The sequence below is a fragment of the Amblyraja radiata genome, chromosome 3 (assembly GCF_010909765.2).
Source record: "Amblyraja radiata isolate CabotCenter1 chromosome 3, sAmbRad1.1.pri, whole genome shotgun sequence".
Classification (NCBI taxonomy): Eukaryota; Metazoa; Chordata; class Chondrichthyes; order Rajiformes; family Rajidae; genus Amblyraja; species Amblyraja radiata.
Genome location: NC_045958.1, coordinates 107,502,796 through 107,520,570, shown reverse-complemented (window position 1 = coordinate 107,520,570; position 17,775 = coordinate 107,502,796). Strand labels below are relative to the sequence as shown.

The 17,775-nt window shown below is 51.1% G+C and overlaps 1 protein-coding gene across 6 annotated transcripts in view; it reads right to left on the bottom strand.

Annotated features, from left to right (window-relative positions):
- Nucleotides 1-332: 332 nt before the first annotated feature.
- The window catches only part of stox2 (storkhead box 2), a 189,003-nt gene continuing 171,560 nt past the window's right edge, over nt 333-17,775 (bottom strand). For 4 of the 6 annotated variants that reach the window (XM_033018527.1, XM_033018529.1, XM_033018528.1 and 1 more), the window contains exons 3-4: nt 7,375-9,568; nt 333-1,597 (exon numbers count right to left, since the gene is read on the bottom strand). In XM_033018527.1, coding sequence (XP_032874418.1) covers nt 1,408-1,597; nt 7,375-9,568 — 2,384 coding nt within the window. In that variant the 3' untranslated portion in view covers nt 333-1,407. The remainder of the gene's footprint in view (nt 1,598-7,374; nt 9,569-17,775) is intronic. The other 2 variants (XM_033018530.1, XM_033018532.1) reach the window with 1 other exon arrangement.

Below are 17,775 nucleotides of genomic sequence, written 5' to 3'. Positions count from 1 at the left end.
GGAAAGTGCCCTGGGCACGGGAGGAAGCCACTGAGACAGTGCATTCTCTCAGTGAGGGATTTCAGGCAGGGGGTGGGGACTGAGATTCCAACTTGCGTACAATCTGACGTCTTAAGTAAGGATTCACGTCATGCGACCCAGGGGCGGCACGGTGTACGCAGTAGTACAGTTGCTGCCCCACAGCGCCAGAGTCCCGGGTTCGATCCTGACTACGGGTGCTGTCTGTATGGAGTTTGCACTTTCTCCACGTGGGTTTCCTCCGGGTGCTCCGGTTTTCCTCCCACACTCCAAAGACGTACAGGTTTGTATGTTAATTGGTTTCCGTAAAATTGTAAATTGTCCCTTGTGTGCATGGGATAGTGTTTGCGTGCGAGGATCGCTGGTCGGCGCAGACTTAGTGGTTTCCACTTAGTGTTTCCACGCTGTATCTCTCACGTCTAAACGTAACCCTGACATAAGTCGGGGAGTGCCTGGAGTTTTGTTTCAACCGGAAAAATGTGTATTCGGCTTTGAATGGTGTTGCTGGCTCGAAGGGCCGAATGGCCTACTCCTGCACCTATTGTCTATTGGGCTGCACTTTCTCTGAAGCATATCTATTTTGCACAGGAAAATAAGGGACATCAAATTCACATATTTTGGTGTAAGATTTACAACAACTGTAAAACTTATCACAAGTTTACTGTTGGTTAGCTTTCAAGGACTTTAATAGTGATTTATATGTACAGTAACACAGCCAGATGTATAATCATCTTGTACAGTAAAAAAAATGAGACATCATTTCATCTTTTAATAGTGCAACATTTATCTGTTGGTACAACACAACTATTATTAAACGACAACACTGATCGGAAATAACTGACCACAGAGAGTTGAAGAGAATATCTTCAGTGTGTTAGACTGTCAAACTGGGAGGAGCGCATCCAGATTTATCACATGCGCGGGTCTTGCTAAAAACAGTATTTTGCTGGCTTGATAACGTTCTAAAGAAGGTTATTTCTAAAAATTGAGTTTTAAATCGGATATCGTCAAGAAACCCAGAACCAAGAAGTGCTAAAACAGTTTTGTGCTTTTTGTTTTTCTCTTCTTTACCAAAACCACAATGGAGTGTGATGCAGGAGAGGGTCATGCAGTGAGACGCACTACCCGCTCAATACCTAAAGGATGAAGAGGTAAAATTAATAAGTGCTCCTGGAAGCTAAACCAAAAAAAAAAAAAAAAAGCTCCAAGTCACAAAATGGCCGCTACGTGTGTTTTGCATGGCCCCCTCTGTCACGTGCTAACATGCCAAAATGGCCTAGTGGCATGGCTAGCGCACTAGCCGAGAAGTCTCAAGTAACATTTTGAAGTGCAGGTTTGAAGTATGCTGGCCAAGGTTCAGGATCTACCACACACACACCCACACAGCACTCAAACACTGGTGATAGAAGCCAGGCACTTCGCCGGTTTCTGAAGTGTCTCGGCTTTGCTGGTCACAGTATCCGCAGTTGCTCGGAACGTGAATTCGGCCGCGCCTCCTCTTCCCGGGCTAAGAGAAGGGTTCTGATGTTTGCTGCTGTCTAAGAGGCTGGAGGTGTTAGAGGCCAGACTTTCACGAGTACTGAAAGACACCAGGGGTGGAAAAACATTAACGTTCCCCCAAACTACTAACGTCACGACATTCAATCCTTCACCCGCGTCCCTGGCCAGCTTGAGGCAACAAAGAGGCCAGGAACCGGAGACAAGCTGACCAATGCATGGGAATGTGTGGGAAGGAACTGCAGATGCTGGCTCATGCCACAGATCCGACACCAAAATGCTGGAGTAACTCAGCGGGGCAGGCAGCATCTCTGGAGAGAAGAGACTGGTGACCTTTCAGGTCGAGACCCTTCACCGTACGGACAAATAGTAAACGGGAGAAGTGTCATCACTGGGTGGTGAGGACATTCCCAAAGTAAAAGGCGCGGAGGTGACGGAAGCAAAGCTCTACCTCATGGCGGACCCGGAACTCGTTGAGGAGAGGGTGGGGGGGGGGGGGCGGGAAACAAAGGTGAGGCCTCTGTTGAAGAAGGGTCTCGACCCGAAACGTCACCCATTCCTTCTCTCCAGTGATGCTACCTGTCCTGCTGAGTTACTCCAGCATTTTGTGTCTATCTTCAGTGAGGGGGTTTGGTGATGAGGCGTGATGGAGGGGTACAGATTCATGCTGGGAACAAAACAAAATATTCCTCTGATCAGTCTTCTTACCTGTAATATAACAGTTTGATATTGTTACTTTGTGCAACTTATGAGCTGCAATCAGAGATTTTCCATTTTATTACGGCTATTACATGTCTTTCACTGCTGTACTGACCAGCCACAATAAGCGAGTTCTGTATTCCGACTGCGCAAGCCCAGGTCATAGGGCACCCGCAATAAACATTCTCGGCAGCTCAGCTGCTGCGTGTGTGCAGGCCTGTGTTTCATCCGTAGTCAATATCAAACCCTGGTCTCCGCTGTTGAATTGCTACTGGACAGTCCCCGTCCCCTCCCGAGTGTCCCATCCCTGTACGGGGACGGCCGGAGATGTCCGGGGTGACCCTGGACTAACGGGACACCAGCAGCGGCGGCCCCAGGCTTACAGCCAGTGCGGAGATGAAGCGCTAACTCCAGCTCAACTCTGCCTGTCCCGCCAGGTTAAACAACAGCCCAGACTCCCCAAAAAGGTTTTTTTTTAGGAACAACCTTTCATCGTCTCATCTCTCAACTGTGCTGAAATTGCAACATTCACTTATTGTGAAGTGGAAGGGAAATGAAAAAAGGTGGCGCAGCGGCAGAGTTGCTGCCTCACAGCTCCAGAGACCCGGGTTCCATCCTGACTATGGGTGCTGTTTGTACAGAGTTTATACGTTCTCTCTGTGACCTGCGTGGGTTTTCTCCGGGAGCTCTGGTTTCCTCCAACACACTAAAGACGTACAGGTTTGTAGGTTAATTGGCTCCGTAAAATTGTAAATTGTCCCTAGTGTATGTCGGACAGTGCTAGTGTGCGGGGATCGCCGGTCGGCGCGGACTCAGTGGGCCGAAGGGCCTGATTCCACGCTGTATCGCTAAAACCATTAAGTAATTACATCCAGTCCTATCCCAGTGGCTGATGGTTTCAATCGACAATAGAAAATAGGTGCAGGAGCAGGCCATTCGGCCCTTCGTGCCAGCACGGCCATTCACTGGGATCAGTATCCCATTCCCGCCTTCTCCCCATATCCCGACTGTTATCTTCAAGAGCTCTATCTAACTCTCTCTTGAAAGCATCGAGCGAATTTGCCTCCACTGCCTTCTGAGGCAGAGAATTCCACAGATTCACAATACTCTACATGGTTTAAGCAACCATCTAGCAACTCTCACTCAGTCAATCCAGAAGATTAAATCAAGGATAATTTTGTAGCTCTGTTACTCATCAGTATTCTCTTGCAGGGAGCCCTCTTGAGTTGATAATGCCCTGCTTGTGATTTTCTAAGCATTTAAAATAATGATCCCCAAGTCATAATTGCCACATGTTGGAATTTCCTGTACGTGCTCTGAAGCTGTGTGCAACTGGAAAGTTTCCTCTGCTGCGTGGAAAATAGGAACGAATCACTGCTAGTTTAGAAGTACGGTGTGGAAACAGGCCCTTCGGCCCATCGAGTGCACACCGGCCCTTCGGCCACCCGTTCTCACGCTAGTACAATGTTATCCCAGTTTCTTATCCTCTCCCTAAAACACAGTAGGGGCAATTTACAGAGGGCCGATTGACCAACAAACCCGCACGTCTGTGGGAGGAAACCGGAGCACCCGGAGGAAACCATTGCGGACACGGGGAGAACATACAAACTCCGTACAGACAGCACCCACAGTCAGGATCGAACCCGAGTGTCTGGGGCTGTGAGGCAGCAACTCTACCGCTGCGCCACCTTGCCACTGTTTAGTTTAAGTTAGTTTAGTTTAATTCAGTTTAGTTCAGCTTAGTTTAGGGAGACAGGATGGAAACAGGCCCTTCAGCCTACCAATTCCGCAACGACCAGCGACAGTAGACGAAACAAAAATGGAGCACTCGGAGTCAGAGGGTGGTGAATCTGTGGAATTCATTGCCACAGAAGGCTGTGGAGGCCAAGTCAGTGGATAATTTTAAGGCAGGGATAGATAGATTATTGATTAGTATGGGCGTCAGGGGTTATGGGGAGAAGGCAGGAGAATGGGGTTGAGAGGGAGAGATAGATCAGCCATGATTGAATGGCGGAGTAGACTAAACGGGCCGAAAGGGCTAAATTCTATTCCTTCTGACCTACACTAGTTCTACGTTATCTCAGTTTCTCATTCTACACACTAGGAAAGATCCAGCAAGCCGCGCTCAGCGGGAGATGCGGCCAGACTGACCAGCAGGCCCGGATTGTCCGCTGTGGTCAGAAGATTGAGGAAACTCCCTCACTGTCCATCTCGCCGGCCGGAGAATGTCGACTCGCCCGCCGTGGACCGGGAACCCACCTGGAGGCCCAGCCCGCCCGGGGACGGACAGACGGACGGGGAGCGGTGAGCAGACCGGCTGCGGGAGGAAGTGCGCGGCCTTGACGGGGGGAGTGCAGCAGCCTGGGGCTCGGCTGGACCGGGCGCCACTCCAAGAGGCCGAGCACGTGGATCACACGCGGCCTACAGCGGTGGCGGAGGACACCACGGCTACACTCGGCCAGGCCGATCCTGCAACGTTGCCATGGCAACGGGCCTTCATGTTCAGGTCAAGATCCCTGTACTTACAACAACTGGGACTTGAAAATGGTGCCAAACTGGTGACTCTGTATACTGTCTCAGTGTACTACTGCTGTACACCAGTACTGTATCTGAGATGCTTATCTAAGATGTATTTACATGCTTATGTATAGTGATACTTGCGTACAACAATTAATTTCACTGTACCTCAGTATGTGTGACAAATAAAGTACCATGCCATACCCCTAGGGGGCAGTGGTACCTTCTCCCTGTGACCACGTGGGTTTTCTCTGGGTGCTCTGGTTTCCTCCCACACTCCAAAGACCTACAGGTTTGTAGGTTTATTGGCTTTGGTAAATTGTCCCTAGTGGGTGTAAGATTGTGCAGGGATCGCTGGTCAGCGTGGTCTCGGTGGACTGAAGGGCCTGTTTCCGCACTGTACCTCTAAAGTCTAGACTCTAATTCCAATTTCTGCCTGAAACCAAACGATTCTCACTTCTTTTACTGGCTACCCATTTCGCAGGTTTTTGTCTTGCGCGCGTTGTGCGGTGGCCATTTGGCTTAATTTTGTGCGTCATGAATTATGGCATTTGCCTTTAAATGTTGTCTAATGCCTGTAATTATGTGGGTGGGATCAATTACATGGTCGGAGGCGTGCTTGCTGCTGGAATTCTTGCCCAGAAGCTGGTACAGGTGCACAACCTTTTATCCGAAGATCCAAATAACGAAAACCTCCGAATAGCGGCCATTTTTTCGGTCCTTGAAGAAAGGTCCTTGAAAACGTTCACCGAGGGCGGCCCGCAGAGGTGACAGCGGAACCTCCGGTCGGTCCTCGAAGAAAGGGGAACTAAATCCCCATTCATAAAAGAGAAGGTGAGGGTATATTGCGCGGGAGGGTTAATAATTGACAATCTGCTGCTGCCTGCCCGCTGAGTTCCCCTGTCCCTGGGCATCGTGAGTCTTGCGTGGGAACTTTTTAACTCAGCGGGCAGGCAGCAGCAGATTGTCAATTATTAACCCTCCCGCGCAATATACCCTCACCTTCTCTTTTATGAATGGGGATTTAGTTCCCCTTTCTTCGAGGACCGACCGGAGGTTCCGCTGTCACCTCTGCGGGCCGCCCTCGGTGAACGTTTTCAAGCGCAAGCACGGAGATCCCAGAGACCCACAGCCAGTAGCAGCCCAGCCCCGTTCCAACTCCAGAGGAAAACTGCAAACTGGCCGGAGACGTCAGGACCACCAGAAGCCGTTCCCCGAGCTGCGCCCCCTCATCGGGACACCGACCCCCAGGCCCACTGCAAGCACGGAGATCCCAGAGACCCACAGCCAGCAGCAGCCCAGCCCCGTTCAGTTCCGACCAAAGATCTTTGGTTCCAACTACAGAGGAACCTGGGTTGCGGATGACGGGGCACAGCTCGGGGCGTCGTAGGGGCCCATCGGGGAGCGGGTTCCTGTTGGTCCTGACGTCTCCGGCCACCTGCCATCCTCCGGGAACTGTACCGCCCTTGCAGGAGAGTGGGGTTGTTTGCAGTTGCAGAGGGAGGGGGCAAGGGTGGTACAGTTCCCAGTCTCAGCTCCTGTCCAGGGGGGTGGCCGGAGACGTCAGGACCAACGGGACACCGACCCCCAGGCCCACTGCAAGCACGGAGATCCCAGAGACCCACAGCCAGCAGCAACTCCAGCCCAGCCCCGCTCCAACTCCAGGGGAACACGTAGGGGAAGAAGCTGATGGTGTGCAAGGTACGTCTTGTTCTTGGGGTGGCGGATGAGGGGGCGCAGCTCGGGCTGTGGGCAAACTGCCACTTGTCGCCGTAGCGGCCCATTGGGGAGCGGATTCCTCTGGAGTTGGAGGGGGAGGGGGTATTGTGCTGTTTGATCGCCCCCTGCTATCCCAGGGACAGGGAGACACAGCGGCTTTTTAGACTGGTGGGCAATCACTTCCAAAGTTCTGCCCACACAGTCAGTACACCTCTCCTACACTGCATTTCATACAGACATTTATTCTGCAAGAAAAAACGACATTGAAGACTCAAACTCGCGATCGAGTAACTGCCAGGATCAAGGCGCAAACTCGCGACCTTGCGGATATGAGCCGAGCACTCTACCACTGAGCCAGCCATTAAAATCTACGCTAAAACATTTCCATTCCGAAGACCGACAAATTCTGAATTACGAAAAGTGTCTGGTCCCAAGGCTTTCGGATAAAAGGTTGTGCACCTGTAGTTTGTTTAGTGAGTTCGGAGGAAGCATGGAGGGACGGAGTAGCTTTCGACCATGGGTCAGAGCTTTCCAACACCAACAGAGTTTTCTAACGTTTCATAGCCTCGTGCTGGAGTTTGACTAAGATTAAAATGTACTCACCAAGAAGAAGTTTGGATGAATATCTTACTGTTTTGCTTCGCACAATAAAGAAATTATTAATCAAGGGACTGTTTTGAAGATATATCTTTCGAAGGCTTTGATGGGGAGCTCCCATGCGTAAACGAGGCTATCTCCTTACCCCCTTGTCTTGGCTATTCCTTGAACGATATAATAATCTGCCACTATAACGAATCGAAATAATCTGCCACTACATCGAATCAAAATAATCTGCCACTATGCGTTGTATTAGCACCGTGAGGCATCCCGCGAGGTCAGAGATAAATCTCAAGGCCCTGCTGTTTTTTTCATTTCAATGCTTACCGAGGGGAATTGAATCCACTGTCTACTGTGATGCTGCTGCTGTCCATGCTGTCGAGTCGAGCGGAGTGGGTGGCCTTCTGAGCGGGGTTGGTCTCGCTCTCCTTTGGGCTGAGGAGCGTGAGGTGCTTCCTCTGGAGCCCCTTGTCCTTCTCCCGCTCCAGCAGCCACTGCACAGTGCCGCCGTCTTCCCGCCTCTTGCCCTCCTGCTGGCTCTTGCTGCCGTCGTCCTCCGAGTCGTCGTCGTCGGACACGTTGTAGTAGTCGAAAGACGAGGACTCATGGTGCCCCGACGGGTGGCCGTGCCCGGGGACGGGCGGCATCATGCCCGCCAGCTTCTCGCAGTTCGTATGAAACAACCCCGACGGCTTAATGTGCTGAGATTTACAGGACGATATGCCGGGGGACTCCGGGCAAGTATCGTCCAGGCGGTTTACAGCGGGCGATTCGCACGGCGGGGTGAAGGCTTGTCCATTGACCACCGCCGTCGTCGCCATCAGCGGCAAACTGACGCCGCCGTTCGTCTCGTTTTTGTCCAGATAATGGTTCGGCAGCAGCGACAACTGTTCCAGCTGCCCGTTGACGTTTTCCTCCACGGGCGCTGGCTGCCTCGACAGTCGGTCCAAGGGGGACAACGTGGTCACCCCGTCCGACAAGGTGAGGGCATGGCAGTCCTTGAAGGCGTCGTCGCCGTCACGCCTGGCCACCGGGGGAGAAGGTGCAGTCCGTGGGTTGCTCTCCTTGCACGGGTTCCTCTCCGCCTCGGTGCTGCCCGGGTCGCGGAGACTTTCCCCGGGCGGGAGGGGTTGCGGCGCGTTGGCGGCCTCGCCGGGGTTGTGACTGTCCACGCACTCGGGGATACTCGGCTCGGTGATGTGATTGGAATGAGAGGCCAGCCCGGCAGCCCGGTGGAGGAGGCCGGGCGGTTTGGCAGAGCGGGATTTGTCGCCGGCTCCTTGACCCTCCTCCACCGGCACTACTGCGCCCAGGGGTCGGTTGGCGTTGTCCATGGATCTCGAGCGCTCCTTGGCCTTGCCGCTCCTGTCGGTCCGGGACTTGCGGTCTTGCGTGTGGCTGTGGCTGCGGTGGACCTTGGGCTGCAGGCCGTCCCTGGGGAGCTGGCTCTCCATCCGCCTCTTGTACAGGTCGCCCGACACGTCCCACTCGGGCGCCACCGGGTAGCGGGGCTCCGCCGCGTTCAGCCTGTCGTAGGCCACGAAGCCGTTGTCGCCCCGTGGCGGCTCCATCCCGTTGACGCAGGGGGCCCGGGTGACCGGGTCGTACAACTCGTACTCTCTGCTCCCCGTCAGCTCCAAGTGGGTGTCCTCCGACTGCTCCCCACCCTTCGCCACCCGGGACTTGCTGTGCGACCGCGACTTGCCGTGAGGCTTCTTGTGGCCGCGGCTCTTCCGGCTCTTGCCGCTGTGCTGGGCCGACGAGCTGGGCTTGTTGTGGCGATGGGCCTTGTCCTCCTCCAGCTTCTTCATCAGCGCCGTGTGCTTCATGACATTCTCCGTCGTCAGCTCGGGGTTGATGCGCTTGATGATCTCCTGCTCCACCTCCCGCGGGATGGAGGTGGGGTTGTCCTCGTCCCGAAGGGGCCACTCCTCGGGTGGGAACTGGGCGGAGAAATTCACCAGCTGCTTCGACTTGTCCTTCTTGAAGCTCAGGCGGAACAGCTTCAGGCCGAACTTCTTGGCCGGCTTGTCGCCCTCCTTCAGCTTGGGCAAGCTCTCCATCTTGTAGGAGCAGTTGACCGTGCTCTTGCTCTTCTCTGTCTGGCTGGCCGCTGCCGCCGTCGGGTGGAAGGAGGGCGGCGGGCAGTGGGAGGAGTCCTTGCCCTCCTTGGCTGACTTCCTCTGCAGGGTGGACGCAGGGTGGTTGTGCGACTCCTCCCTGAAGCAGTTGCAGGAGTCGCAGTGGGTGCGGTGGTGGTGACCCCCTCCACGATCCCGAAGTTGGCAGCCGGAGTTGGACGGCGTCACCGTGCCGGGCTGCGGCGACGTGCACCGCGACCTCTCCGGGATCCTCTCGTCCAAGTGGTACCATTTGCTGTTTGTCCGGATCAGGGAGGGCGTGATGAAGTAAGTCTGCGGGGTGACGATGAAATAGCCGTCGGGGGTCGGGTAGATCTTCCGCTCTCTCACCAGAAGGTTCAAGGTGTGGCAAAGGATCTCCTGACTAGGCGTGGGCACTCCTGCAACAAGACGAGAAATCAATGTCACCCACATCTATTCGCCAAGTCAATGGAGATCTATCTACAGATAAAGTCAGGGGTTATGGGGAGAAGGCAGTGGTTATGGGGAGAAGGCAGGAGAATGGCTCGAAGGGCCGAATGGCGTACTCGTGCACCTATTGTCTATTGAGACAGGCCCTCTCTCCCTCCCTCTCTCTCTCTCAATAGACAATAGGTGCAGGAGTACACCATTCGGCCCTTCGAGCCAGCACCGCCATTCAATGTGATCATGGCTGATCATCCCCAATCAGTACCCTGTTCCTGCCTCCTTCCATATCTCCTGACTTTAAGAGCCCTATCTAGCTCTCTCTTGAAAGTATCCAGAGAACCGGTCTCCACCGCCCTCTGAGGCAGAGAATTCCACAGACCCCCGAATGCGGTTAGGAGGGAGAGATAGATCAGCCATGATTGAATGGTGGAGTAGACATGATGGGCCGACTGGCCTAATTCTGCTCCTATCCCTTATGAATATAGCTTTAAGCTGAGAGGCGCAAGATTTAGTAGGAGCCTGAGGGGTAACTGTTTAACTCAGAGGGTGACGGGTGTATGAACGAGCTGCCAGAGGAGGTAGTTGAGGCAGGTGCTGTAACTTATGATGAGCTTTTGACGGCACTGGGCCTGTACTCTGGTGTTTAGAAGAATGAGGGGGGACCTCATTGAAACTTACCAAATAGTGAAAGGCCTGGATGGAGTGGACGTGGAGAGAATGTTTCCACTAGTGGGAGAGTCTAGGACCAGAGGCCACAGCCTCAGAATTAAAGGCTTCCTTTGGGAAGGAGATGAAGAGGAATTTCTTTAGTCAGAGGGTGGTGAATCTGTGGACTTCATTGCCACAGACGGCTGTGGAGGCCAAGTCAGTGGATATTTTCAAGGCGGAGATTGATTGGCGGAGAGCATGTATGTCTGGGTTATGGGGAGAAGGCAGGAGAATGGGGTTAGGAGGGAGAGATAGATCAGCCATCATTGAATGGCGGAGCAGACGTGATGGGCCAAATGGCCTAATTCTGCTCCGATCACTTATAAATTTAGCTGAGGGGCACAAAATTCAGTAGGAGTCTGAGGGGCAACTGTTTCACTCAGAGGGTGGTGGGTGTATGGAACGAGCTGCCAGAGGAGGTAGTTGATGCATGTACAAATACAACATTTAAAAGATATTTGGACAGGTAGTTTAGTTTAGTTTTTTACTTTAGTTTATTATTGTCACATGTACCGAGCTGCAGTGACAATAGACAATAGGTGCAGGAGTAGGCCATTCGGCCCTTCGAGCCAGCACTGCTATTCAATGTGATCATGGCTGAAAAGCGTTTTTGCTGCGTGCTATCCATGTCAGCGAAAAGACTATACATCTTACAATTAAGGGCGGCACGATGATGCAGCGGTAGAGTTGCTGCCTCACAGCGCCAGCGATCTGGATTCGATCTTGTCTACTGGTGCTGTCTGTACAGAGTTTGTGCGTTCTCCCCGTGAGCTCGTGGGTTTTCTCCGGGTGCTCCGGTTTCCTCCCACAATCCAAGGAGATGCAGGTTTGTAGGTTAATTGGTTTTGTAAATTGTCCCTCGCGTGTATAGGGTAGAACTAGTGTACGGATGTTCGCTGGCCGGGGCGGACTCGGTGGGCCGCGAGGCCTGTTTCAGCGCTGTATCTCACAATTACACAGTAAATGACAAATGGGATTGGTGCAGATGGGGCATCTTGGACGGCATGTACGAGTTGGGCCGAAGGGCCTATTTCCATGCTGCACCATTCTATGAGTGCCACAATCCACCAGAACATCGACCAGCTCATGGCGAACATTAAGTTAAATACTTGGCAATGTCTGATGACTCATAAAACCTACGCAAGCTAATTCATTCTTTGATCTTGATCTGTTCTTTTTTAAGTTTTTTGTTAGAGATACAGCGTGGAAACAGGCCCTTCGACCCACCGGGTCCGCCCCGACCAGCGATCCCCCCACACTGACACTATCTACACCCACTAGGGACAATTTTTACATTTACCAAGCCAATTAACCTACAAACCTGTACGTCTTTGGAGCGTGGGAGGAAACCGAAGATCTCGGAGAAAAACCCACGCAGGTCACGGGGAGAACGTACAAACTCGGTACGGACAGCGCCCGTAGTCGGGATCGAACCCGGGTCTCCGGCGCTGCATTCGCCGTAAGGCAGCAACTCTACCGCTGAGCCACCGTGACCGCCCTGCCATGCCACTGCAAAGACAGAAGTGGTGAAACAGAATTTGTAGTATTACTCTCTTACTGCCCTGCAATTACAGCCTGATCCTTGAAATAATAGCATCCTGTTAAAAGTCATCCTACTACTGCCAAGACTCCTCTTCCTAGTTGGGACACAAGCCCATGTTAATGTCAGTAAAGGCCACACACTGTTTGACACCTTCTGTCACATCCACACCCCAACGATACCTACAGTCCCACAGTTATGGAGCTCCCCCCGATCTTTTATCCCCCTCTCTTCCCTGTGCCCTCAATAAGTTTAGTTTAGAGATTTAGCGCGGAAACAGGACCTTCAGCCCACCGGGTCCACGCTGACCAACAATCCCCGCACATTAACACTATTCTACACCCACTGGGGACAATTTACAATTATACCTACAGCCAATTAACCTACAAACCCATGTGTGAGAAAGAACTGCAGATGCTGGATAAAATCGAAGGTAGACACAAAATGCTGGAGTAACTCAGCGTGTGAGGCAGCATCTATGGAGAGAAGGAATGGGTGACGTTTCGGGTCAAGACCCGAAACATCACCTATTCCTTCTCTCCATAGATGCTGCCTCATCCTCTGAGTTACTCCAGCATTTTTGTCTCTACCTACAGTTCGATCCTGACTATGTGTGCTGCCTGTGTGGAGTTTGCATGTTCTCCGTCTACACTAGTCTCACCTGCCTGCTTTTGGCCCATATGCCTCTAAGCCATTGGTATCCATGTACCTGCCTGTGCCTCTTTTAAATGTTGTGCACGGTGGCGCAGCGGTAGAGTTGCTGTCTCACAGCACCAGAGACGTGGGTTTGATCCTGACTACAGGTGCTGCTGTATGGAGTTTGTACGTTCTCCCCATGACCTGCGTGGGTTTTTTCCAGTTGCCTGTTTCCTTCCACACTCCAATGATGTACAGGTTTGTAGATGAATCGGCTTGGGTAATAACTGTAAATTATCCCTCATGTGTAGTAGGAGATCGTGTAACGGGGATGGCTGGTCGGTACGGAATCAATGGGCCGAAGGGCCAGTTTCTGCACTGTATCTAAACTAAACTAAACCTGTTATGGTAGTTGGGGCAGTCCAGAACCAAAGGCCACAGTTTAAGAATAAAGGGTAAGCCATGTAGAACGGAGATGAGGAAACACTTTTTCTCACAGAGAGTTGTGAGTCTGTGGAATTCTCTGCCTCAGAGAGCGGTGGAGACCGGTTCTCTGGATACTTTCAAGAGATAGGGCTGTTAAAGATAGCGGATTCAGGGGATATGGGGAGAGGGCAGGAACGGGGTACTAATTGTGGATGATCTATTGTATCTGCCTGAACTACATCCTCTGGCCGCAACCGCAGAAGATGCAACATCTGTCACTATACCTCCTCCCTCGACTCTGTCCAGAGACCCCGACAGTCCTTTCAGGTTAGGCAGAGGTTCACTTGCACCTCCTTCAACCTCATCTACTGTATCCGTTGTTCAAGATGTGGACTCTTATACATTGGCAAGACCAAACGCAGACACCTTCGCTCAGCCCGCCTGAACCAACCTGTACTCTCGGTTGCTGGACACTTTAATTCTCCTTCCCATTCCCACACAGACCTTTCTGTCCTCGGCCTCCTCCATTGTCAAAGTGAAGCTAAACGCAAATTGGAAGGACAGGGCCATTACTTTTTTGCGCATCTTTCATTCATTGTTATTTATCTCTCCACATCACCGTCTATATCTCTCGTTTCCCTTTTCCCTAATTAGTCTGAAGAAGGGCCTCGACCTGAAAAGTCACCCATTCCTTCTCTTCAGAGATGCTGCCTGTCCAGCGGAGTTACTCCGGCTGCTTGTGTCCATCTTTGGTTTAAACCAGCATCTGCAGTTCCTTCCTACACATTCCATATACCTATCAGCCTCTGAATGAAAAGGTTGCCCCTCGAGTTCCAATTAAATCTTGCTCTTCTCACCTTAAGCCGATGCCCTCTAGTTCTTGATTCCCCTACCCTGGAACAAAAGTCTCTGTGCTTTCACTTTATCTAAAAATAAATAATAAACAGTATCAAAATATATTAACAGTCAGTAATAACCTGCTGAATTGTGCTTAAATCTATCCCGCTCACCTCAAACCCATATCCTCTGTTTCTCAATTCTACTCTGGGTAGAAGACACAAAAGTGCATTCATCCATTCTATCCCTCTTCCCCCCCTCTCCCAGCTCTCCCACAGCCCACTGTCTCCGCCTCTTCCTTTCTTCTTAACCCCCCCCCCCCCACATCCACATCAGTCTGAAGAAGGGTCTCGACCCGAAACGTCGCCTATTTCCTTCGCTCCATAGATGCTGCCTCACCCGCTGCGTTTCTCCAGCATTTTTGTCTACCTTCGATTTTCTAGCATCTGCAGCTCCTTCTTAAACAACTATCTATAACTATGTATTCCTCTCATCATCATGTACACATCTATAAGATCACCCTTCATCCTCCTGCTTTGCAAGTCAAAGCCTGCTCTACCTCTCTCTATAGGGCCATAGAGTGATACAGCGTGGAAACAGGCCCTTCGGCCCAACTTGCCCACACCGGCCAACATTAGCTGCACTAGTCCCACCTGCCTGAGTTTGGTCCATATCCCTACAAACTTGTCCTATCCATGTACCTGTCTGTTTCTTAAACGACCCGAAACGTCACCAATTCTTTCTCTCCATAGATGCTGCCCCACCCTCTGAGTTACTCCAGCATTTTGTGTCTACCAGCTAAATTTAACTCTCTCTTGAAAACATCCAGTGAAATGGCCTCCACTGCCATCTGTGGCAGAGAATTCCACAGATTCACAACTCTCTGGGTGAAAAAGTTTTTTCTCATGTCAGTCCTAAACGGCCCACCCTTTATTCTTAAACTGAGAACCAGAGAACATGGGTTTAATGTGAGGGGGGAAAAATTTAATAGGAACCTAAAGGGTAACTTTTTTTTACGCAAAGGGTGATGATGGATGTGGAGAACGAGCTGCCGGAGGAGGTAGTTCAGGCAGGTACTATCGGAACGTTTAAGAAACACTTAGACAGGTACATGGATAGGATATGCTTAGTGGGATGTGGGCCAAAGGCAGGCAGGTGGGACTAGTGTAGATGGGACGTGTTGGTCGGTGTGGGAATGTTGGTCCGAAGGGCTTGTTTCAACACTGTATGATTGTATGTGTGCAAGAAAGAATTTCACTGTACCTCGGTACAATAGACAATAGGTGCAGGAGTAGGCCATTCGGTCTTTCGAGCCAGCACCACCATTCAATGTGATCATGGCTGATCATCCCCAATCAGTACCTCGTTCCTGCCTTCTCCCCATATCACCTGACTCCGCTATCTTTAAGAGCTCTATCTAACTCTCTCATGAAAGCATCCAGAGAACCGGCCTCCATCGCCCTCTGAGGCAGAGCACTCCACAGACTCACAACTCTCTGTGTGAAAAAGCTTTTCCTCATCTCTGTTCTAAATGGCTTAACCATTATTCTTAAACTGTGGCCCCTGGTTCTGGACTCCCCCAACATCGGGAACATGTTTCCTGCCTCTAGTGTGTCCAAGCCCTTAACAATCTTATATTATATTAAATTATACCAGCACGTTTCAATGAGGTCCCCCCCTCATCCTTCTATACTCCAGCGAGTACAGTGCCGTCAAACATTCTTCATATGTTAACCCGCTCGTTCCTGGGATCATTCTCGTCAACCTCCTCTGGACCTCCATTCCATCAAGATATGACAGTCCCGCCATCCCGGGAATTAACCTCGTGAACCTACGCTGCGCTCCCCCAATAGCAAGAATGTCCTTCCTCGAGTTTGGAGATAAAAACTGCACACAATACTCCAGGCGTGGTCTCACTCGGGCCCTGTACAACTGCAAAAAGTATTATTGCAAGTATTGTTAAGGGCCTGTCCCACTTAGGCGACTCTTTACGCGACTGCCAGGGACTAGTTTTAATGGGATTCACCTACGACACCTGGCGACAACCTAGGATGCAAAAATTGTCGCCACTGTCGCCGAAAAATTTTCAACGTGTTGAAAATTTTGAGGCATTCGCCTGTAGTCACCCAACAAATCGCCTAAGTGGGACGGGCCCATTACGTTCTCTCAACACAAGGAAAGTCCATTCCTGCTCCAAATGAGTATTTCCAGCATCTTCTTTTATAGTCGAAAGGGAGAAACTCAACAGATGAGTGCTCCCTCAATAACACACTGGGGTGGTTCTTTGTCAAGTCTTTCAAGTCCTTAGGCTGGGATAGAACCCACAACACAATCACAGAGAGCCGTAGTTGTAGCCCTGTCCATCACACGGACCAGACTCCCCACCACTGGCTCCATCTACACTTCACGCCAACATCATCAAAGACTTAGGTAGACAAAAAATGTTGGAGAAACTCAGCGGGTGAGGCAGCGTCTATGGAGAGAAGGAATAGGCGACGTTTCGGGTCGAGACCCGAAACGTCGCCTATTCCTTCTCTCCATAGACGCTGCCTCACCCGCTGAGTTTCTCCAGCATTTTTTGTCTACCTTCGATTGTTCCAGCATCTGCAGTTCTTTCTTAAACAAATAAGGAAAGGCTTGTCCCACCCCGGTCATTCCCTCTTCTACTCCCCGCTCCCGTCCAGCAGAAGGTACGGAAGTTTGAAAGCGCGCACCACCAGACCCAGGAACAGCTTCATCCGCTCTGTTATCAGGCTTCTGAACGGCCCTTCCATAAGCTAGGGTACTGTCCGATTCACCTCTACCCCATTGCGGACATTGGATTTTGTCTCTGGAACTGATGCGTTACACTCTGTATCTTCCGTGGATTGTCACCTTGTCGTGCTGAAGAAGCTTGCGTGGACCTGAGATCCTGAGAGCGATGCCGTCTGGAGCTATGCTCTTGGTAGGGCCACCCACGGTGGTAAGATCGAGGGGGAGGTCTCTGACAAAGAACAATCCAACCAAGACCTCAATGGTGAACAGGCGGAGGACGATGGCTGACTTTAGTGGAGCGTCACAACGGCTGGGAAGGCGGATGAAGGCTGCAGCAGAAAAGGGTCTCCGGTCGTCTTGGACTCCATGCCACTGGATCCTGACCCAGATCTGTCAAGGACCGTGGGGTGGCTGTCTGTGCACCAGTCTCCCCACGTTAAACAAAGTCACGCACAGGCGTCCTCCATAGAGGGAATGGAGACACCCATGGTCAGCCATGACTGACGGGGGCCCAAGAAGAAGAAGTATCTCCCTTTCCCGTTGTTCTATCTATTTTACTTGATTGTGTTTGTGTATGGTATATCTGATCCGGTTGAATAGCATGTAGAACAAAGCGTCCCTCGGTATGTGGGAGAATAATAAAGTTAAACTTACTGAGCCTGTGACAAACTGATAAAAACAATTAGGATTTACAGAGTAAAATTACAATTTTTAATTTGAATTTGGTCCAAGTGTTCCTTGTTCACAGTGCATCATATTTGCAAGTTGCTGCTTTATGTACTTACATTGGGTATTAATGATAAAGTTAATTTGTGTTAACAGCTGCTCAGGAAATAGGTCTTTCAGGCAGCATTGCATTGCATATGGTATCTCTATTGATCTTGCGAATTATTACACTAATTCAAATAAATTGTTAAACAGCTTAGTTCTGTTTTGATTTAGTTTAATTTAGAGGTACAGCGTAGTATCAATAAACAATAGGTGCTGGAGTAGGCCATTCGGCCCTTCGAGCCAGCACCGCATTTCAATGTGATCATGGCTGATCATCCCCTATCAGTACCCCGTTCCTGCCTTCTCCCCATATCCCTTGACTCCGCAACTCTGTGTGAAAAAGTATTTCCTCACCTCCGTTCTAAATGGCTTGCCCCTTATTCTTAAACTGTGGCCCCTGGTTCTGCACTCCCCCAACATTGGGAACATGTTTCCTGCCTCTAGCGTGTCCCAACTTTTCATAATCTTATGTCCCATGTAAGGTAATCCCATTCACCCATATTTAGT